At 43.7% G+C, this 17,576-nt stretch overlaps 1 protein-coding gene across 6 annotated transcripts in view; it reads left to right on the top strand.

Moving 5' to 3' along the window:
- The window catches only part of LOC130120534 (PTB domain-containing engulfment adapter protein 1), a 112,044-nt gene that overhangs the window by 80,605 nt on the left and 13,863 nt on the right, over nt 1-17,576 (top strand). For all 6 annotated transcript variants that reach the window (XM_056289110.1, XM_056289105.1, XM_056289111.1 and 3 more), the window contains 2 exons: nt 10,696-10,757; nt 15,765-15,836. In XM_056289110.1, coding sequence (XP_056145085.1) covers nt 10,696-10,757; nt 15,765-15,836 — 134 coding nt within the window. The remainder of the gene's footprint in view (nt 1-10,695; nt 10,758-15,764; nt 15,837-17,576) is intronic.

Raw genomic sequence — 17,576 nt, 5'->3', positions numbered from 1 at the left:
AGAGAGAGTGATAATCAATCTTAAAATAGTTGAATTAATGGAAATTAATATCCTTAATGATGTCACAAAGTATGATGGAATGGGGTAGGATGTCAATTCCCAAAATAAGCTGGAAATGTCCTCTATCAATCATGGAGCATCAAATCAATTAGGCACCCACATGGAAAATTACATTCAGAGGTTACATTGGCCTTTTGATTTCCTCCGGACCATGTTGGCTGACCGTTTCCAGAGTTAATAAATACCGGCTGAGCAAGTGTTTAATTTGAAAATGCACCCTGAAACAACTGTATGAACTTTAAGCTACTGAGCCACTTAATGGCACCTAGTACTGCAACTTGATTTGGGCAAAAAAGCAGTGGATTTGGCCATCCATCCATCATCCAAACCACTTATCCTTCTCTCAGGGTTGCAAGGATGCTGGAGCCCAGCACTCATTGGGCAGCAGGCGAGGAGACACCCTGGACAGGCCACCACGCCATCACAGCACCGACACACACACACACACAATTGCTTGCTTGCTGGTTGTCCATCGTGCCCGATGATGACCATCTTCTTCTATTTGTGGGTCCTTTGAGGACTCAGATAGCAGAAGATATCTGTGCAGAGATGGTTTTTAAAGTGGCATGGGGGGTGCGCTTCTCCCAACGCCACATGACTTGATTGTAGAGGAGATGGTTCCGATGGCAAGGGGGATCCCTAGACGACCGACACCTCCACACAACTGCAGGCGGCCGCCGGAAATCCAGTTTTTCGGAAACCGCCTCGAAGCGTGCCGCCACAGCTTGCTTTTCTGTTGGGGTAAGCTCCCTTAGCCTTATGTCTTCCAGACTCACCCACAAGGCAGCGGGGCAGTGGTTGATAGGTGCCAGGGCGTGTCCACCAGGGTGGGCCTGCACACCATATCTCTGGGGCCCACTGCTGCTCCGAGATCCCCTGCCAAGTTAGCCTGGGGCCGCAAGACCCCAGTTACCACGTGTGGCCACGGGGAGGCCTGGCAGGAGTCTTGGTGAAGGAGAGGCTATGTACTGGCAAGGGAAGGCTTACATGCTAGGATGCTTCCCTATTCGCCACAAAGGCCAGCCAGCGGCAGCAAGCTAAGGGCAGGAAGGACACAAGCGGGTTGGAAGAACACATGCACCTTCCCTCCAACTACACACTGCTGCACTAGACGCATCACAACACCCTGTGTGTATGTACACACACACACACACACACACACACACACACACACACACACACACACACACACACACACACATTCACACCTAGGGACAATTTAGTACGGATGATTCATCTGACGCTCGTATGTCTTTAGACTGTGGGAGGAAACCGGAGCACTCGGAGGAAGCCCATCGTTTCCCCCAGCAGTGCAATTCAAAGACAAAAAACACATATCCAAACTACAAGAATACATATATCCAACATATTCCCAAAAAATAAATAAATAAATAAATTAGCTGTCCAAGAGAGTGAATGCCAGCCAGGATGACTGTTGAAACTGCCGGTTTGCAGTCATATGAAAAAGTCATATGAAAAATGCAGTTTAGTTTGATCATTCCACTGTAATTGGTGCATGCTTTTTGTGGATTTTCCTATTTGGATTATGTTTACCAAAGTCCCAAATAATATGCCCTACCTGGCTTGCTAAGAAGATTAGTAAGCTAATGTCATTTTTAACACTCTGTTGGAGTTTGACAGATTCGGAGCATTGTTTGAGCAGTCTCACTCGCTGCAACTTTCCTTATATTTTCAGCTCCAGTCGACTTCATCTTGGTCTTCCCTGCCAGATCCTGTTTACAGCTTCAGACTGTCAGGGGGGAGCGCTTGTTCGGTGTTACTGCTGATACATTTAAGCTGGTCTGGTGAAATTAGGAGTCGCAGAGTATGCCTTGGTAGAACAACCCAAAAATAAATTAAATTAGTAAAGAATTTATTTGATTTTATGAAGCCAGCTGTACTTGAATAGGAATTTGGTGGTTTTCACATTAGCATTGTCCAAACTCACCTGAGCAACCCACCGTAGTTATAGATAGGCTCATGCTGTATGCACATTGAACTGTCCTGGCCACCTTCAGCATAACACTGGTATAGATAAGGGTGTCTCTTCTTGACAGGGAATGATTTATGAGCTATGGTCAAGTTAGAATCTCTCAGAGGTCAACCAGCCTTAATGTCAGTACAGTGCTCATGTCTTTTGCATTTTCTCCAGCCTCTGGAAGAACACTGCTTGCTGAATGAATTTTGGTGTCTGAGCCATGGTCCAAAATCAGTAAAACCTTATGACTCGCAGATCTACCGGTATGTGTCTTGATGCATGCTCAATGATCCATGTAAGAAAATCAAAGAAGGTTGAATCTGGATACAACATTACGTTTCATCACTCAACTAAGTAACTTCTTCAGTTTAAACTGACTGCAGGTATCCCCACCCTTATAAACAATACAGTACAATACAGTCGCATAACGACCAAAACCAACGACCAGTTTCATATGCAAATATGAGTGTGACCATTTACTAGAGGATTAGGAAATGTTTGCAATCAAAGCATTGTAAGATGGTGACAGATGTAATCTCCACATAGACGGCCTCTTCGACTCCCCATTCAAACCAGCGTTCCTCCCTGTCAAGGATGTACACATCCTCATCCCTGAAAGAGTGGCCACTGGCCTGTAGATGGGTGTAGACTGTGGAGTTCTGGCCTGATGTGTTGTGCCATTCTGTTGGCCAACATCTGTTTATTTTCCCCAACGTATAAGTCATGGCAGTCCTCCTGGCACTTAACCATGTACACTATGTTGCTCTGCTCGTGCTCGGGGAGCCGATCTTTGGGGTGGACCAACTTCTGGCACAGCATGTTTTGGGGTTTGAAAGCGACTGAGACGCGGTGTTTGGAAAATACACATCTCAACTTTCCCAATACTCCCACCACGTACGGAATCACCACTGGTTTACGCTTAGGCAGATGTTGTCCTTCTCCACTGGCCGTTGGTTTCGGTCGCTATGCAACTGTGTTGTACTGTATTGTTTATAAGGGTGGGGATACCTGCAGTCAGTTTAGACTTAAGATGTCACTTAGTTGAGTGATGAAATGTATCGGTCAACAAACGTTGTATCCAGATGAACTGCTTCAACCTTATTCGATCTACCTACCGGTATAGTTTTCCCTGTGCCCAGATCTGTGTCGAGGGTAATTCCTGCTTGGAGCCCATTTGAAATGCTGTTCCGCAAAGCAACAAACTGCATGATGGAGAACTCTGCATGCCCAGCAAATTCATTGTCAGTCATTGATTGAACGCTGCGGTGAATTAAGCTATTGCCTGCCCACATCGTGTGGCCACAGAAAAATTGTACATGCTGACATCTCTACACTGAGAGCACAGCTCAGCACTCAAGGTCTAAAAGGCAATGACCTAAAAGAGTTCTCAGCGATCAGGCATAGCAGAGCCTCCATAACACTTCCAAAGTGGAAGATGAAAATAATGTAATTTATTGTCTGAACAGTTGGACACGTACATTTTTTTTCTATCAGGTGCTCTCTATGGAGAAATACTCAACATTATGCAGTGTACCTTTGCTGCATTTGAAAAAAAAAACCCCACATCACTCTGTTCCTCCACACGTTTTCCTTCACCCACTTGTTAGCCCTGTCAGAGGTCAAAGAGTGCCTAAATTAGGAGGGGGCTTTTGAATGAGCAGATCCTTTTGAATTTTCTTTCAGTGCTCGTTCCATTGAGATCGAAGAATGATCTCTAGAACAGCTGTTATGAAGGAACATTACAATGTTTGCTTTCACTGTTGAACCTGGTCCACAACAATCAAAGAAGGATTAGAGAAACTGGAAAGACAGCTTTTGGCTGTTAGATGAGGAATGTTTTTCAATTTTGATTTAGGTCTGATAGATCAAGCTGTCAATAAATTCCAATTGAATGCAAGCACACAGTATGTAGATCATTATGGAAGACCATGGTCTTTTTTTCTTCTTCTCAAAAACATAGCCTTTCAATAGATTCCCCACCCCCACCCCTTTTTCTCCCCAGTTGTATCTGGCCAAGTACCCCACTCTTACGAGTCATCCCGGTTGCTGCTCCACCCCCTCTGCCGATCCGGGGAAGGCTGGAGACTACCACTTGACTCCCCCGATACATATGGAGTCGACAGCCACTTCTTTTCCCCTGACAGTGAGGCATTTCTCCAGGGGGATGTAGTGCGTGGGAGGATCACACACCTCCTTCCCCCCCGAACAGGCGCCCTGACCGACCAGAGGAGGCGCTAATGCAGTGACCAGGACACATACCCATGTCCGGCTTCCCACCCACAGACACGGCCAATTGTGTCTGTAGGGATGCCCGACCAAGCCGGAGGTAACATGGGGATTCGAACTGGTGATCTGCGTGTTGGTAGGCAACAGAATAGACCGCCACACCACCCGGACGCCCAGTTACACCAGGAGTTCTTTACTCACAATTTTTGTTTTTTAGTGGTTAGGACCTGAAGGTAAAGGTCATCACTACAGCATAGCTTATTTAATCTTATATTGCCCCTTAATGATTCTTGATTGCAAGTTAGAGGTTACTCATTGTTTTCACTCGCCAAATGATCAGCCATTAATATTTGTCTACTCAGTTTAATTAGAATGGATGCCAGGGGGCCTTGAAATACTGGTAGCAATATTTTAAGCACCAGTTCCCAGACCCACTAATCGATCAGCCAGGTTTTCAAGTGAGACAAATGTGAGTTTAACTGGCCATTTGATTTCCTGTTATAAATAAATAAATAAAAAGATTGGCTACAGCAATTGCCCAGTTTTGATTTTTCTATAAATAATCGGGTAGTGAAAACTCAATTGACATAAATGTGGAAACTCAACATTCAGGCAGTTAAGAAGTCTTACCTCAGTTTTCACTGGCAAAATGACAAAGGCACGAGTGTAGCAAATATGAGGGCTATGTGGCTTTAATGCCTCGGCATGTTCTAATTGGTGAACTCTGCACAGTTAAGTCTCTCAGGGGTGCACTGAGATGCAACATACTCATCTTCTTGGTAGCATTTTTCCAGTACACTGTAGTGTGACAGAGAATCATTGAGACTTCACAGGCTGTCACTTCCTCTATTTTACATCAGCTGAGTCGCTCCACAAAACATGCAACACCCTCCAGCTGTCATCCTAGCCCCAGAGGTGTCAAACACGCACAGACTGACCTTCAAGTGCAGACTCATCCTTACACATCGAGTTTATTTCCCCACGGGTGCAACACCAGTGGCCCCTTATGTCATTCCCTTCTTTTCTGTGCTCTTTTTTAGTGGCCATTTTATACAGTGGAGCAAGAGAGTGTGAGAGCGAGATGCGGTGTGGTGCCCCTCTACACCGCGTTCCCATTAATCAGAACAGTGTGTGCTGACACCTAGAAAAAAATGTCAGTCTACCTGCTGGCCCTCTCCCCGTCACGTCTCTCATTCTTGGAGTCAGAATTTACAGTTGCTTAGTGCTGTCTTCTTGGAGAGGTGGAGATACATCATCCCTCCATCAACCGTTGCACCCACAGACCTACCAGGAAATTGATTGCAGTTTTGATGAGAAGCTTGCTGTGGATGATGATGGTGGTGCTGCTGCATATCTGCTGGATATACTGCAACTGGAAAAAATGTAGGATTTAATTCAAATTGAAGAAAAGAGCACCAACTGTATTAGGCTGCTGATGGAAAAAATGAAATATAGGTCTAGTCTTTGTGTGTGAGTGTGAGAGAGAGACTGTGCGTGTGTGTGTGAGAGAGAGAGAGAGAGAGAGAGAGAGAGAGAGAGAGAGAGAGAGAGAGAGAGAGAGCGTCTGTGTGTCTTGATGTTAGTGCTGATGTGAGTAAAATATATAATTCATTATGTTGCACATTACACATGCTTAAAAATTAAAACATACAACATATAGATTTCAAATCACAGTCAAAATGTGTAATACAATTCAAGATTAGCAATAAATAAGTGAAGTTCCAGCATTACTTCAAATTATTATCTTTTGTTTAAAGTTAAAAAAACACAACTTTTCTCTCTTAATAAATTGTTATATTATCCATCTGGACCATGGAGTTTGGTTACATAGTACTAATCAGTATCTGTACTATGGTTGGAGACAGTCGCGTAGCTGTGGGTGGACCTAGGTGGGCCTGGGCCCGCCCACTTGGCACTGGGGCTCACCCAATCAGAAGGATTCCTTTTTTTTGCTGGGCCAAATAGTGAATAGCAGTCAATTATTTCAGTTATCGCAGTAGTAAGAGTTTTTGAGCGGCAGTGCAATTTGCACATGCCAGATAGTGAGCAGCCCCTCCTCTTTCACTCAGTGTACAGTCTGCACATTGCACAGAGGAATAGAGGCCTACTTTCCGCTAGCTAGCGGCTTGTAATGTAGGTTAAGATAAAAATCATGGCTAAACAAAACAGTTTGCTTAAGAAGACGTGAGGAGCAATAGGAAGAGAATTCAGCTCAAGTATAGGCATCATTCTCAACTCAACACCCACACCAAGCCCCGTCGTCCCCTGCTGTAATCATCCAGAGTAAGCTCATGTACAGTTTCAGACTGCCTATTTCAGTGTTATTGTTTACTGGGTATAGTTTTTGTTGGGTGTACAACTGGATTTAATGTTGATGTTGCGGCGTCTGCCATGTGTGCGTGTGTGTGTAGTGTTGTGCAAGTTTACACTTCACAAGAGCTAACTCAAACTTCAATTCACAGATTAATATGAACTAGTTCATGTTCATAGTTCACAATTTAAAAATTGTAACCAAGTTCACAGTCCCAAAAATGAACTAGTGGATGTCAATTTCTTCCCATTTTTTTTTATTTTTTTTTTAATGAGCTATTCCGATGGTTGGATGCTTCAACTCGCTATGTCATTTCAAATGCATTGCCGATGTGGCTGATGTTTGGGCTTTTTTTTTCCAGACCCGGCGGGCACAATTTGCATAAATATGTGACTTTTTTTTCCCCTTGGAATCCGTACTGATTTGTACACGAAACTCCTTCAAATATTCATATGAACTTGCCTCAGCAGTACCGGTAGCTGCATCTGCGAACTGCCGGTTGCACTAGCCATGCCACGTGTCGTAAAACACAGCACGTGAGTGTCGTTCACATTCATTAGTTGCAAACGGATAGCTTCGGTTCACCATTCACCAAAAACACATGCACATTCAATGTGTGCATGCACAACGCTGTGTGTGTGTGTGTGTGTGTGTGTGAGAGAGAGAGAGAGAGAGCGGAGCGAGAGAGAGAGATTTATATATATCAAGTGTGTCTTGCTCGTGCCCAGGACAAGTTGATCTCCAAAGGCAACCCCATCCCGACTGCGCACAAGTCTCTTGACTGTATTTGTATTGCAATCACAGCATTTTAAAATGGCGACAGATGTATCAGACAGATGTATCGGTCGTTATGCATCTGTTGCCATCTTACAATGCTGTGATTGCAACATTCCCTAATCCTCTGTGAATAGTACACATGGCCTTTGAAACTCTAGTTAAAGGTCACATCCATATTTGCATATGAAACTGGTCGTTGGTTTCGGTCGTTAGCCACTGTATTGTACTGTATCGCTTGTAAGGGGCGGGGATACCTGCAGTCAGTTTAGACTGAAAATGTCCCTTAGCTGAGTGATGAAACGTATCGGTCAATAAACTTGTATCCAGATGAACTGATTCAACCTTCTTTGACTGGCCACAATGCACACACAACGCTTGTTCCATTTGAATATGGCAAAAGCGCTCTCCTTTCCCACACACAACTACAACTACTTTCGGCTGCTCCTGTTAGGGGTCGCCACAGCAGATCATCCGTTTCCATCTCTTCCTGTCCTCTGCATCTTCCTCTGTCACACCAGCCACCTGCATGTCCTCCCTCACCACATCCATAAACCTCCTCTTTGGCCTTCCTCTTTTCCTCTTCCCTGGCAGCTCCATATTCAGCATCCTCCTTCCAGTATACCCCGCATCTCTCCTCCACACATGTCCAAGCCATCTCAGTCTCGCCTCTCTTGCTTTGTCTCCAAACCGTCCAACCTGAGCTGTCCCTCTAATATACTCATTCCTAATCCTGTCCTTCTTCGTCACTCCCAATCAAAATCTTAGCATCCTCTCCCACACACTATTAATCAAAATATAGGATAATTAAAAGGGTAGCCCCATCACCAAATTCAGTCATATTGGAGTCATGCTATCATTCCCAAATCCCAACGTTATTGCTTTGAAGTTGTGCATGAAAAATTGATAACAAACTTGTTATTTAATGATCCGAACGTCAGATTTACATTGAAAAAAGTACCTACTGGGACCTTAAACAGCCCAAACATAGGCGGTGCGTATGTAAACCTCTTTTCCAGTCTGGATCTCAGTCCTGACTGGGCTCGCGCAGGTTCCCCTGCTCCAGTGGTGCTATAAGGTGTCCATTGTCATGCTTTCAGAGGGCTGATGGAGCGGCGGCTGCGGGAGCTGTCTGAGTTGGACCCTTCCTTGACCCAGAGCCCAGGACAACTGACCCGGTGCTCGCCCGGTGTCGGCGGCCCTGTGTGTACCTCTATCCATACGCTTGATTAATAATGCTGTTGCATCTGTCAGCTGCGTGTGTGTGTGTGTGTGTGTGTGTGTTTGTGAATATGTGGCCGCTGTGCCAGGCTATGATACGGTGTTAATGTTCGTCTTGGTGCTTGTAACACTACCTCTGATGATATATAAGCCTTATGTATGATTTAACTGTGGTGCATTCAGACAAGTATAGTTGTAATGGCCTATTTTGATTAATATATTCGTTTCAGAATCTATTAAGTATGATTGGTCTTGGACGGGCTAGGCCCACCTGATTTTCTGTGTCTACCCACGCTGTGATTTCTGTCTACACCACAGGTTGGCGATATTCTCCTGTCTCCATATATCACTGGTGACATTTCTTGTTAGTTTTGTCTTGGTGAAATAGCATAAAGAGTGGGGCAGGTCATAGGGAGATGACCTTATGACTTTACTTGACAGTTTATCAATAATTGCTTTTGCAATTAAAGTTTACATAGTCAACAGGGCTTAGTTACATCAGTACGTTTGAGATACACTTCTAGAAAGGACTCAAAATATCTTAAAACACGAAAATCCTGCTATCAAAAATATCGCCGCAAATTACATATTTCACTGCCCATGCAGAGAGCTTTTAAATCAAAATGAAATAGACCAACGAACCAAAGCAGCCGCACTAAATAAAGTGTGGAACACCAAGTCAACATTAATTAGAATAGACATTGAATTTGTCAAGCCACTTAGCCAGCGACATCAACAATCCACAAAGTCATTAGCCTCTCCATGAGGAGGACATCTTAGAGACGTGGTGTGCCGTTTGCACCTCGTGAATCTTCGATTAGAAAAACCCACCCAGAGAAAGTTGAGTGCCTCAAGGTCACAGTTTTGCATCTTTCAAGATCCATTAACATGGCTGTGAGCCATTTGTGAAATGAAAAGAAGAAAAAAAATCCTCTATCAGTAGCTGTTGAAAGAAAATCTTTGTTGAACTACACAACCTGAGCTGATGGTAGCACTCCTAGACATTTAATGACCTCTCTTTAAAGACCTGTTGTGTTTATCCGCAATATTTGTTCTTGAACACTATGGAATCTGTGACATCCAGCAGCCGCTCAGCCGTCATTCGATGATACTCACTGGCTTTTTGAACAGCTCATTAGCATCTCAACAGTTCTGAACCCAGATGATTTACAACTAGGCAAAAGTCAGCCCGGGTGTCTAGAAACCATTGTGACTCAAGTCACAATTTAGTGTTTGTTTACTGGATCTGCTTTTTTGATTGACTTGGTCATATGCACATCCTGACCATACTCTCAGACAACAATAAACATCATTTTAAGACTCCATTAATAGCCAACAAATAACTTGTTTTTTGTTTTTTTTAGACCCCCCTCCCCTTCTTTTTTGTCCCCAATTGTGCATGGCCAACTACCCCACTCTTCCAAGCTGTACCGGTTGCTCCTCCGCCCCCCCTGCCAATCCGGGGAGGGCTGCAGACTAACACATGCCTCCTCTCATACATGTGGAGTCGCCCGCTGTTTCTTTTCACCTGACAGTGAGGAGTTTCGCCAGGGGGACGTAGCACGCGGGAGGATCACGCTATTCCCCCCAGTCCCCCTGCACAGGCGCCCCGACTGATCAGAGGAGGCGCTAGTGCAGCAACCAGGACACATACCCACGTCCGGCTTCTCACCCGTAGACACGTCCACTTTTGTCTGTAGCGACACCCGATTAAGCCAGAGGTAACATGGGGATTCGAACCCATGATCCCTGTGTTGGTAGGCAATGGAATAGACCGCCAAGCCACCCGGACATCCCAAATAACTTTTTTTTTGTGTGCTAGTAAAATGTTCATGCAGTCATAATCGTTTGGCACATTAAGGGCCTGTTTTCCAGAGACAGATTAAGCCTAGTACTTGGCTAAACTGATTTTTGTATAGAAAATCTCCATTCGGATTTCATTTTAATCCAGAACAGGGTTTAATGTGTCCTGGAAAACAGCCCATAGTGCTTGGCGTTAATGTTTTGGGTGGACAGGTTCTGCAACTATATTGAATCATGTTAGTCACATATTAGGAAATTGTTTATCACTGATGTAACTTTTTGGTTAGACTGAGGCTCTTTTTTTTGCTGTTTATTATTTCAGATAAATCATGGATGCACACCCCAGAAGCACTGGCCAAGCATTACATAGCCTACAACGCCAAGGTACGTGTCACCCTCTTATTTTTTTATTGAAAAGAAAATGTAACCCCAAGGTCTATGTCAGACGACTGTTTGTGAACTTCAGCTCTGCTTTTAATACCCTGCAGCCACACAGCCTTCTCAGTAAGCCCGGACAGATGTCTGTTAACCCAGATATCATCAGGTGGTACCACTCCTTTTTGACCAACAGGTCCGAGTGAACCAGACGTAATCCGAGTCTCAAGTCTTTAAGACATGCGTTCCTCAAGGATGTGCGAGTTCTCCCATTCTGTTTACATTTCATACAAATGATTGGACAACCAGTCATCCCAGCTTTTTTGTTGTCATGTTTTCTGACGACACTGCCATCCCGGGAGTCGTGCATACATTTCTGGCTTTAGTTTGGAGGTTAAAAGGTTTGCACAATGGTGTGATGACCATCATCTCATTGTAAACACCAAGGAAACAGAAGAAACGGTTTTTGATCCAGGAAATCTGCAGGATCATTCCCCACTACTGATCCCTAACACTTGTATTATCCAGGTTCATTCTTACAAATACTTGGGCATTAGGGCGGCAAGGGGGGGGGGGCAGCTCCCCTTAGTGGAGAGTGCATCCCCCCTCCCCCAGTAATGGCAGGTGGCTGTGTAACATCTTAGACCCAAGTGTATGCCTAACTTTTCCTAATGTACAAATGCAAAAAAAGAAAACACACCTTTATTTTAAACAGTGGGCGGGGCTGTGTGGAATGTATATTTTTAATAATAAAGTGAGTAAACACTCCATTCCTAATCTGCTACACATGCACCTTACAAACAAAACAATGACGTCATACTGTAGCGACCGGGGGAAGCGGTTGCTCTGACTGTTGGCGGTTCTTTGCTGGGGGAGCGCAATGGCTGATGGGACTGTTAGTGTTAGATTTAAAATTGTGTTTTAATGACATGGTGTTCATGTTGTGGTTATTCTTGTGTTGTTGTTTTGGGGTTTTGACTCAGACTAAGTAGGAGACCGTTTACTGACTAACTGACTGTAGGACTGTGGCTGGGACTGATGTCGCCATTTGGGACTTTTGGGGGGGTGGACTTGTTACGTTATTGTCAGTTCTGGTCCGTTCTGGCCGGTGTGAATAAAAGAGCACTCCCGGGGTCGTGCGGTGTACGGGGCATGGGGGTTGCGATTAAAAAGAGATCTCTGCCTCTCCGCTCATTCTTCCACGCTGGCCTGGCTCACCACAATACTTTTTGTTTTAGTTGGCAGCCCCCCTACTTAAAACATCTTCCTGCGCGCCTGTACTTGGGTGTACATATTGACTGTAATCTGTCTTGGAAGGTCCATGTGAATTCGGTATGTACTAGGATCCAACAGCGACTCTACTTTTTGTGCAAACTCAGGGTGTTTGGGGTTGGACAGTGGGTATTGATGTTATTCTATCATGCTGTGATGGAGAATATATTACGTTAGGGAATTTCAGCTTGGTTTGGTAACATATCAACCAAGTTAAAGTCACAATTAAACAGACTGGTTCACACAGCAATGAAAGTGATGGGGATGAGGGAGCATCCCTCCCTTCAAATGCTCTTTAAGAAGAAGACTATAGTTAAACAGGCAAACAAACAAAATTATCGCTGACCCCTCTCATGTCCTGTATTCAGAATACAAACTGCTCCCGTCATGTAGACGCTACAGGGTTCCCATTAAATACAGGAGAAGATACCTGAACAGGTATAAAACCTCTTTCATCCCTCTATCAGTGAATCTCCGTAACTCAGGACATAAGGGGTGTGTGAAATGAGGGGCGGTGTTGCACGTATTTGAATGCACTTTATGTCTGCACTTGTCTGTGCTACACAATTTATGTCTGTCACTGCACTGTATTGTATGTATGTTTTTACATGGCAGCCTTTATGTCCCAGACAGATTTTCCTGGGGAAAACTAAAGTAATCTTGACTCTTTTTGAATCTTGACCAGTAGAGTGGTTGTTGAACACATGACAAGGGGTTTTTACTTTGAAAAGCACAGAATGGAGAAACTGAGTAAGAAAGTCGTGTCTACATGTCAGCTTGTATAGGCTTACTGCAGGTACTTAACCAGTCAAACCGACAAGCTCTCTGTTCGTGGATAATGCTCAGGCAATGCCGGGCCAGCTCAAAAAGCCACTAATACCAGGAGGCAGTTCTCCTTCAGCAGCCAGCCGTACACCGTGGGAGACGGCCCCTTGTCTCCAGTTAGCAAAGGAGGTCAACTAGCTCCAGGTGTGTGGCCCTGGGTTGGGGCTGCCTGCTTTTCTCTTTTCCATTTGGCATCAGATGGAGACAATGGCACAGAAGCTCTCCAGCACAATTCCCTTCAGTCCCTCAAGCTCATCCATCAACCATGTCGTTGAGAATGTACACGATGAAAATCATTTTCCACTTAAGTAGATTTTCCTCTAAAGTAGATATCACTAAGCTATGCAGATCTGTACAACACGTTGTTGTTGAAGTGAATGATTCTTATATACATCTCAGAGCAGCTGATGTGTGTAGTCCCTGCTCTTGTAGGAAAAAAAAGATATCTTTCACATCTGAATTGTGAGCTTGATAGAACTTAATACACGTCTAAGTAAAAAAAGAAAAACATAAATTTGTGGTTCTGAAAGGGAGTAAGTTGCAAAATGGCACAGTTTTGACTGGAAACATGTCTGGTTACAAAACAGCAGGCTTGTTTAGTCTCCCTCAGATCTCCAACAAACTTATCTTAAAGGAAGTCTGTCTCACTTGGGAAGCAGCTCCCTGTCAGACCAGTTTTCTGCTCTGTTTCACCAAAGATGTGTTCTCGTATCAGGCAGAGAACCTGTCAGCATGCATCCAGAGCCCACCAAATGTTATTATTGAACTGAGGCACCAGTCCAAAAGTACCACACCTCCCTACCAGCTGCTCATGTTGCGGTGTGCAGCAAACAAGCAGAGGGAACTGACAAGAGACTCTCCTGAAATCAAAGTGTTGTCAGCTCCACAGCTCTCCATGTTGAGGGAAGTTGATGTCTTGCAGAATAGGCTGAGATCTAAGCAAATGACTCATCCCTGCAGGAGTTGGAGAGATTGAGTCTGCCAAATTGCTGAGACTGAGCCATGCCTTTTCTTCCTGTTTTTAGGGGCACTTCGTATAGCTGGAGTAAAAATTTCCCAAATTTAACACCCCTATCTGTCTGTGGTGCCATGTCCTCTCGGCAGGGGCCGTGCTTTTGGACTGAACTTATCAGCTATGAGATCAGCTTTCCTACTTTTGTTTGAATGTGCTGTCCCTTTAAGCTAACTGACAAGATCTCCCCCATAGGGAGCGAGGGGCAGGAATGAGCCCTCTGGAGAGTTTATGTACCAAGTGATGGATTAGCCCCCCAGGCTTGGTTTACCTAGTGAGACCTCCTTAATCGAAGCCAAAAACGCACTGGTCAGGAACGAGCACCTCTCCATTTCATTCTGGGCATCTGTCAGTGCCATCACATTACATATACAGCACCCCAGACATGTCCTTAACTATCCATGGAGTGCATTTGTCACATCGGCATGATATGCTGACACTTTTCCATCAAGCATTCATCTGTTTTCCAGTCCTGTGTATAGAGACAAAAAATTACATTTTGCTATTCTCTGTCAGCTCCAAACAGGGCCCATAGCTCATCTGTATGAAAATGCATGTTCACTAAGTATTCGTCAGAGCAATAACGGAGGCACTGTGCAGTCATGTCTTATGCTAAATAACATGCAAGGCTATCATGTTTAATATTCAAGTACTTCAAGGCCAAATCTTGACATTTTTTGAGTTTTATAGATATATCCAAAAATATATGCACTTGGTTGTTCTTAGAAATTTTGCACATGATCAGTGACACTTACCATGTGCACCTCTTCACAACATCAGTGGTCAGATTTTCCCCACTATAAAAAGATTTATATGAATTTGTTATGCTGAACTAGGAACGGTGTCATATTGACAACCTGGGAGTGTCAGGACACGCTCTATTACACATGAGCCAAGCATGGTGGCACCTCACAAATGGTGCATCAGACACTGGAAGACCTGCCACGGACTATACAGACGACATGTTCAACAATTTGTCTGCCAAGTTTTAAAATGACATGTACAGGAAAGCAAACCTAGTCAGGGGACTTTTGACTGGGTCTTTTAATTTGCAGTAGAGGAGATCATTGTCTATGTTGGTAATACTTTGCTTGTAAGGACTGACCCCAGAATCCATCATTTCTGATATTGGACCTGCCTGTTGAAGAGACTCGGAGGTGTGGCTAGAGGCATTGAGACAGATAGAGTCGACTTTCCAGGCAGTGTCCACTGCAGACGCCACAGGGGTTCTCTACAGATGGCAGGTTAAGGCCTTAAAGGTTAATGGCTCCATCTGTTGGAGAACATCAGAAGTACTGGTCCGCTGAAAGTGCGTTTATATGCCAGTGTGCGTGCACCCATGTGCATGCCTGCTCGTGTTCACATTCATGCGTGAATATTTTCACGCCATAGCAAATGGGAAGGGGATGATGTAGTACGCAGCATTGCGTATCCAATGATGTGAGTCTGTCATGTCCCCGAGAGACGTGAGCATGAAGCCTCTCTACCAATCTACATTCAGTTGAACGTCTTAAAACTGCACAGATACAAAGTAATGTTGAATAAAATCACCTTTGTTTTTGGGTTTTTTTTTTAATGATAATTCCAAGCTGTTGATCTCTTTGTACACAATATTGAGATGAAACCTGATGCTCTGTGGATGAAGTAGATGAATTTTTTTTTTTTTTTTACCAATTTACCATCAAAGGAGTATCTCCTTGGATATACATGTTCTCTACAGAAAAGAAAGAAGAAAAAAAACGAAAATGATGTGCATGCCCTAGGAAGGCATGTGTCTGAATTTTCTTTGTGACCTGCTGTTATCATTTTCATCATATCATAGACACACATTCTGTATCTAATGTTTTTCGTTTTTTTTCATGCACTCATATCACTGATGTATTTTTCCTTGTTCATTGGCGTTGCAGTTCCTTGGAAACACAGAGGTTGAGGCCCCAAAAGGCACAGAAGTTGTAAAGGATGCTGTCAGAAAGCTAAAGGTAAAGTTAACTTCTGCACATTTAATGTCCTGTTTATCAGGGTAGTTGCAGCCTAAAGGGTGGAAAAGCAAGGTTGTGACTCTCACAGTGGCAATATGAATCATTGGACCAGCTCAGAAAATCTAGACAGGGAAAGTGAATGACAAATACTCTCTGCTACTATCAAGGTGCCCTTGGCATTATTCAGTGGGCACAAATAGAACGTGGTTGTATAGAGTAACTCCCAGCTGTACATGTTCAGTATGCGAGTGTGTATTAAGCAGGGAGTTGCAGAAAAATAACAGATGTGCTTAGTCAACGCTCCCTGGGTAAAGCCCTTTAGTGCACGACACAGAATCCATGGGCCAGATCTATCTTGATGTTCAACAGACAGGCCATTGGAATAGCAATATTCAGCAACATCGGCAACCACTGCAACCAGTACAAATCAATGAATAGTCTTTCTTTTTTTCTACTGATTTTGTAATCCTTTAAAGACACTTTTGATTGTTTTTATCATCCATTTTTGTTTTTTCTTTGAATGCTGCATTGTTCCTTATATAATTACATAGTTCTTTCTACTTGATCCGTGAAGCACTTGAAAATAGTTTTGAATTGTGCCATATGAAAATGTCACTTTTATGGTCATTAATTAAGATTTAATAATGAAATGGAGGTACAAAGACAAAATCTTGTTCATTTGAGTATGGACACGTCGACGTCTATCAGAGTTAATGTACCCTACCACAGATCATACACTTGGTGTTTGTGGTTTTCTGTCCCCATCCATTTTGCCACATACATTGGAGTATAGGAATAATATAATTAGCATTATGTGAGTATTGTTGTGCATACTGGGAGGAGTTAGACCCATTTACTCTTCTGAATGCACAGCTTTAATGCATCTAAACAGCAACTCTTGCCACCAGAATTTTATTTGGAGTATTTTACTGTTACGAATTGGACATTATCATTTTTTGAAAGCATTATGTGAAGTAGAAACTAATTTAATGCCTTACAGCAGTGTTTCCCAACCCAGTCCTCAAGGAACCCCTATCCTGCAGATTTTCTTTGCAACCCTGAATAGGTACCTGTTTGTAGTTATTCAACCAATCAGCAATGAATTATGTCAGATGTTGCCCACCTTGCATAATTAAGTGCTGTGAGATGATTGGTTGAGTAAGTACAAGTAGGGCTACCTATGCAGGGTTGCAATGAAAATCTGCAGGATAGGGGTTCCTTGAGGACTGGGTTGGGAAACGCCGCCTTACAATATGTATACATTCCTCACAAACTGTACCTTTATGCAGAAGAGGACAGTATCTATTTTACTAACTAAATAATGGGACAAAATCATCTACAAACTTAAGCCTAATGATTGTCTATGAATTTAGTGGCAAGGGTAACACCGAAATAAGTAATTTTACAGAGACTCCATAAATGACATAAGGTTTACTGAAAAAAAGCATACTTTTCCTAAAACTTGGGCTTTTGATGACCCATAAAAACAGCAAATGGACTGCATTTTACATAGTGCTTTACAATTACTGCCACATGTTTACCCATGTATGCACACATATTGCGGTGTCAACCACGCAAGATAACAACCAGCCCATCGGGAGCCGTTACATAGGACACTTGGACATTTTTGCCAGAAAGAGCCAGGGATTGAACCGGCAACCCTCCGGTTACCTGGTGACCTGCTCTACCTGCTGAGCTGCTGCTACACAGCTCGTTATTATTTTTGATGAGCCCTCCAGT

The sequence above is a fragment of the Lampris incognitus genome, chromosome 11 (assembly GCF_029633865.1).
Source record: "Lampris incognitus isolate fLamInc1 chromosome 11, fLamInc1.hap2, whole genome shotgun sequence".
Classification (NCBI taxonomy): Eukaryota; Metazoa; Chordata; class Actinopteri; order Lampriformes; family Lampridae; genus Lampris; species Lampris incognitus.
Note: the sequence above shows the minus strand (reverse complement) of the source record. Positions and strands in the feature narration are given on the sequence as shown.